Here is a 6,237-nt window from a genome sequence, read left to right as displayed (position 1 = left end):
GGTGCCGGGGCGCCAAACACTTTAGTTCCACTTTAGGCGCTCAGACAAGGCCATGATGCGTGGATAAAAAAATAAATAGAAATACAAGTCTGTGGCCAAAACAATGACGATGACTAACGGAGATTCGTTTACATTCGGTTCCCATGAAAAAAAATATTTAATTTGATTGCCGTTTTTATGTCTTCATTAGCAAAATGCTACAAAAGTAATAAATTAGAGATTGCGGCTTTTTGAAAATGGTTTCTATAATCTGTATGTGCATACCTATTCATATATATATACATATATTTGAGTAGTTGTATAGGTCGGCACATGCATGAAGATTAACGATTGATTAATGAGCACGATTATTCATAATTCTTATCAGCTACAGCTACAGCTACAGCCCAGCGTAACTTACATATAATTGAAACATTATTCTGTGGCTACGCTCGATGCTAATTCGACTTCATAGAATTTGATTTAGAGATCATTAAGAGCGAGCGCGAGCAGAACAACGACAACATGGACATATACATGCGCTTCCTTTGCAGCTTATTGGAGATACCTCCTGCCAGACAAACGCACCTGTGTGCTTCTGTATATGTGTGTCTGTGTGTGTGCCTCCTCTGTCTGCACATTTACGGCACGCAGCTCGTCAATCAATTGACCAGGCCAAGTTGCAACCGGTTTGTGATCCACTTCCAATGCAGAATTTTATTTTGTTTTATTTACTATACCCTAACAAAAAGTAAGAGCTGATCTTGCCATTAATCATATATGTATACCCTCTTCTCAAAATTATTTAATTCAACATAATTTTTAACCACCAAGATTCAATATTTTGGTAAATCTTCCATTGACATCGATAACACCACGATGAATCTTCTGCATGTAGAATATCGCAAATTCTTCGAGATGAGGAAATAGCGGCCATAAACAATCGATTAAAATCACCCCAATGAGTTTCCCAACACTTACACTAATTCGCAACATTATCAATTAGAAATCTGTGAATGTTCAATCTGAATTCTGCGCACAATGATTAAGTGCGGTTCTTTTTTAATCGCGCTGCTGCTTTGTCCAACATTGTACCTATGTTCAGCCGGCGACACATTATCAGGTAAATGATATACCTACATACTATCCATACAGTTTCTTTTCAATTTAAATGTATTTATTGCTTCAGTAACCTGCGATGGCAATTCACAACAGACGTACTTTAAGGTAAACACCAAGTACTACTTTATATGGCACACAAATGTATCCTGGTTTAACGCAATCCACATTTGCCGAAGGCTGGGCGGAGATTTGGCCTTGATCGAATCGGCCTCGGAGATGCAGAGTATTTCGAATTATCTGATCAGCCAGGGTTATGGAAACACCTGGCTATGGACATCCGGCAACGATCTGGTCCAAAACCGTAAATTCTTATCAGTAACAAGCGGAATGCCATTGCCCTACACTGAATGGTCCGGCGGACAGCCTGATAATGCCGGTGGCAATGAACATTGCGTCCATTTGTGGTTACGGAACAATTCTTTTCGAATGAACGACTGGATATGCAGCAGTCCAGCCCAGGTTTTATGCCAAAGTCAAAATCATTCGCGTTGCATTGATGATTATAATTAAGTTGATTTCGGCTATTATCTACTTGAAAGTTTGTCAAAAATTAGTACAGGCGTATACTTGATATTTAGCTGAAAAGAAAATATTTAAGAAATTAAAGAAAAATAATTGAACATGTTTCAATAAAACTTGAATGCTGCTGTAATATCAAGACTATCAAAGTCAAGACCAAAAAGGTTAAAGTCAGATGTTAAGTACCAAATTAGAACGGCAGAGTATTACGCAGTCAGTTGTGCTTGATAAGAAAATAATTCAGAGTGTTTTTGTTTCTTTTTCTTTTAATATGATTATCTAAGCATGTGTTGATTTTTCCTGCTCGCGCTGCGGTGCTTTTCCAACTGTCAACGGCGCACAGCCGTCGAATGATTCGCAGATTCTGTTTGACATCCGATCCGGTTTTTCATTAATGAACATGAGAGAGTGAGAGCGAGAGACTGAAAGAACACACGCACTGAACGCGACAAACACGACAACATGGCTATGGTCATTTGATTTATGACCTGAGCCTAGTTAAAGGGGGGAATACGGACACTGAAAGAAATTCGGCAGTGCGTTCCGCTCAGCTTCAGTTGGTCTTCAGAGCACCCTAATGAAGATAATTTATTATGCGATGCCGTTTAATTAAAATCAGATAACCGCAGATCGTTCGCTGGCCATCAACTCCTTCCAGCAGGCTGCATATACATATGTACATACATACATACAGGCAGACAGACAGAGCTCAGCCACAGCTCAACTCCAACTGACAGAGTCAACTCCTCCTGCGCATCCGTCGCAGCATTCCCAGACATTGACTTTGTAGCGCTGAGGAAATGCTCTGACGTTTGTTGCTCGAAGCTGATGCTGCTGTTGCTATGCCTTATAAAAAGGGTGCTTTGCTTTGGTGCGAAGGTATGTAACAGGAGCAGGAGAAGGCAACTCAGAGATCTTCAAGATCTGGTATATCTCAAGAACTAGAAACTAGAGATTTGAATTATGTATTCCAGTTCAGTATAAACCGAAATAGCTCATTGTCGATAAATATCGATTTTTAGCATCTTTTTTATAGAACTTGTAGACTTTAAGAGTTCGAGATATCACATTTGACTTTTGGGCTCTCATAAACACAGGCAAGACAGTTCGGATTAGTTTATCATTGGGCGGTGCAGTGCATCACACGATCGGCTAAGCTCAACTGTAGCACTCTTACTTGATGTGGTTTTTGTTGTTGTTTCTCTGTCAATTTCCCAGGCGCAGGCCAACAAGATTTCGCGTTAAGTTCAACAACTTGAAGGCAACAAAGTTGTTGCCGGTCAAAAACGTCGCATCGCCGGTGGCAGCTGCGACTGCCCCACAGTTTCTTCGATTGCCGTGGACGATTGCGATTGGTTCCTTATCAGGATCTTGTTTGGGCCAATCTCATTTGCTTTGTTGCCCTTCGGACGAATCTGTTTAGTTTCTTTTAATGCTTCGCTTTATTGTGGCTCCGACCTTCATTATCGGCCTATGCAAATGATTTTTAATTGTGAGCCCGGCTAGTTAAGCTGCTGGAAATCTCTATTTAAACGACTTAATGACGACTTAAGTATCCGGACCACACAGCAATTGACTCAAGCGGCATGAGTCAGCGCGTTGATCATAAATATTTATAAAAACGTGGCAAAAATTTGTAAGCGCCCATTTTTTGGCACTTTCGCAAATTTGCATAGACAAAATGGTTGAGATTCGCATAGAGTTGAGCGAGGGGCGCCTCAGAAGGGGAAACAGGTGGAATAACGCGCTCAACTGTTCACTTCACTTAGTGGGCGGGGCGTATAGCTAGGTCTAGCGGGCATTTAAGAGAGCGACATAAGCTTTGGCTAAGAGCACCATAAGCTCTCTTAGCTCAAGTTGCGCTGTAGCTAGCAAAGAGAAGACTCGTAGACTTCGCCCACTCTCGCGCTCTCATGTGTAATTAAACTCGCTTGCAGCCCAGAAATCAATCACAGGTGCAGTTCCGCGACACAGTTAGGCAGCCACTGGCAGCCAATGCAAAAAGCAAGTTTCCATGCGTGAACCGCGGCTCGTCATAAATCAAGCCGAGCAGAGAGTGTGAAATTTTTACCAGCCAACTTTATGTGTGTCGTGCACATTTTTAGCCATTTATGACTTAATTTCAATTATACGTATTTGGCCAAATTATTTGTTGACACTTTAGGGGCAATTAAAATGGCAACACGTGCAACATAACGCGGCCAAAGATGCGAACTGCGATGCTGCGTTAATTAAAAGTTATCGATCGATCGATCGATATTGAGGAGAAAAAACACATTTATTTCTAAAAAAATGTTAAAATTTAACCCTTAAAATATCACTATTGTTTTATTTTATCTAATTGGTATCACCTAGAAAAAATATCTAAGCATTATGTTATCTTTGCTACCTAATCTATATTAGGATATGCACATGCATATGCTGCATTGTGTTGGACTCAATCGAAGATAATTTACAATTTGTCAACCGGCAACTGTTTGAGCCACCTGAGCTTCCCTGCGCAGCTCTGCTCGTGGCGCACCTTGCGGCCCACTAGTGAGTGCAAGGTGCAGCTGAGATCGACTCAACTTTCGGTGGACAACGCCCCGAAAGCCCTCAGCTAAGCCAGCAAACGGTGGCATCGATTTTAGAAAGTCAGCTCAAAATCGCAGCGCTTAAAACGGTAAAGCCGCAGCCTTTTCCTTTTTGCCAGCAACAGGAGCGGAAAAGCACAGCTCATATATATGTATAAATATATATATGTATATATATAACTTATTGCAGACATTTGGCCTTTTATTAATTGTTTGACGGCGCCCGTGCCCATGAAGTTGCTGCTGCTGCTGCAGTTGCTGCTCTCCCAGAAGCCCTCTCCATGCTGGATTTGCCTCACTCTGTGGCAGTGTCTGGGCGTGATGAGAAATTTAATATTGGCAAACGGATAAAACCGCCAGATAATTATACATTTTGAGTGGCCCAGGCTGCAGTTGTGGCTGCAGTCTGGCTTACTGGCCACCAGCTTGCAGTGTTTTCTTTTTCCAGTTCATGATAGTATAAGATTTCATTTCATTAAAGTGCATCACGACGGACAACGGACAGCAGACGGCCAGCTGCTGGCTGGAATCAATGAGCGACCGCTAACATAGTTGAGACGCTGCAGTCGTTGCCCGTGGCGGCCCATTCCGTCCGTCTCGCTAGTAGCCAAGCAGCTACCAGCCGGCCAGCGGGCCAGTTGAACAAAACCTTCCTTACTTACTTTTCTTCTTATTGGCAGATTACGGCTGCGGGGTGGATTGCTGGTACGTACCAACTTATAATCAAATCCGATAAAAAAATTTCATTATTGCAACGGCAGCAACAACAACTGCGGCAGCAGCGCCCATAACTGTTTTGCAGGTAATCTTTGTTGCTGTTGCTGTTGCTGTTGCTTTTGCTGTTGTTGTTATGATTGTTGCTGGCTGCACTTAATTTTCGCATGCGCACTGAGAGCTCATGATCGCGATTTGTTCATTCCGTTCGTTTCGTTCCCTGCCGTTCCGCAGCGTACGCCATTTTGATTTTTGGTTCTCAGCCACTGCAAGTCTGGGGTCAGCAACAAGGAATAGAAAGAAGCTTTGATTTCAAATAGCATTATCTACTTTTTGTTGTAACTCTTGTTGCTGCTGCTGCCGCTGCCGCTGCTCTAGCAACATAAATTGGGACGTGATTATGAAATAATTGCAGATCTGTTTTGGTTGCTTGTACTTGGATCTTGCGCAATATACGGCCAAAGTTAATGCCAATCAGTCGGCAGTTGATTTAAGATCAGCTCATGACGAGAACGTGTTGAAGCAACAAAGCGATCACAACACCTTGGGGAGTTTGACACGAACAGGAGCAATGACAGGGCAGTTGATGACAGTTGATGCCTGACAGCCATATCAACAGCGATCGCAAACGCATCACACAAAAGCCAATTCACAAGCATTACAATGTGTGTATATACATCTTCTACATTTGAACCGGAAGTAAAATAAATAAGAATTAGCTGTAAATCTACGTATTCTTCTGAATGACTAATTGGAAAGCCGTTGGATCTCGTATGTATTTTGTGAACTACAGAAATGAGTTAATTAGACCAGTCACCATATGAAAAATGCACTAAAAATGGTATAAGTAATTTTGGTATTTTTTACACATCCAATTCGAATTCAAATTTCAAAGCATGATCCGACTACCTTTTTACGCAAAAAATTGTTAACGGAGTCCTTGTGATCAACACCTGACTGCAACACCCACAAACAAGTCAGGAGGGTGTCATGCGAATCACGGAGGGGCTTAACCGTAAATACGTTCACGTTCACAGCTACTTGAGAGATGGTTGGAGCTCGGCTACTGCTCGTTTTCTATATACACATATGCAAATTAAATATAATTTCAACACTCGCATTGCTGTTGATTCTTTTGCTGCCGTACGTATGTCCATAATTTACATGAGGTTAACACGCAAGCAAACAGGCGGCACCAGATGCCTCAGGACTGGCCTTGATTATCTACTGTAAAATCGAATGCACGCACACACCAGCGCACTGTGAGGCTACAACAGCAACAACAATAGCTGCAACAGGAGCAACAAACAGCACATCAAGTTTGTAAAGC

The 6,237-nt window shown here is 42.1% G+C and overlaps 1 protein-coding gene across 1 annotated transcript; it reads left to right on the top strand.

The window, feature by feature from the left end:
• The first annotated feature begins 947 nt into the window (after nt 1-947).
• On the top strand, nt 948-1,826 carry LOC111598320 (C-type lectin 37Db-like). Its single transcript, XM_023313517.2, has 2 exons — nt 948-1,102; nt 1,169-1,826. Exons 1-2 carry the CDS (start codon nt 1,021-1,023, stop codon nt 1,609-1,611), a joined length of 525 nt encoding a protein of 174 aa, XP_023169285.2. The 5' UTR covers nt 948-1,020; the 3' UTR covers nt 1,612-1,826.
• The last annotated feature ends 4,411 nt before the right edge of the window (nt 1,827-6,237 follow it).

The sequence above is a fragment of the Drosophila hydei genome, unplaced genomic scaffold (assembly GCF_003285905.1).
Source record: "Drosophila hydei strain 15085-1641.00,03,60 unplaced genomic scaffold, DhydRS2 tig00008119-arrow-pilon, whole genome shotgun sequence".
Classification (NCBI taxonomy): Eukaryota; Metazoa; Arthropoda; class Insecta; order Diptera; family Drosophilidae; genus Drosophila; species Drosophila hydei.
The sequence above is the reverse complement of the archived record's forward strand: the minus strand, read 5'-3'. Positions and strand labels throughout refer to the sequence as shown.

Coding starts and splice junctions, on each gene's coding strand:
- LOC111598320 (XM_023313517.2), top strand. CDS start 1,021: ATGATTAAGTGCGGTTCTTTTTTAATCGCGCTGCTGCTTTGTCCAACA. Junction 1,103..1,168: donor AGCCGGCGACACATTATCAG/GTAAATGATATA, acceptor TTATTGCTTCAG/TAACCTGCGATGGCAATTCA.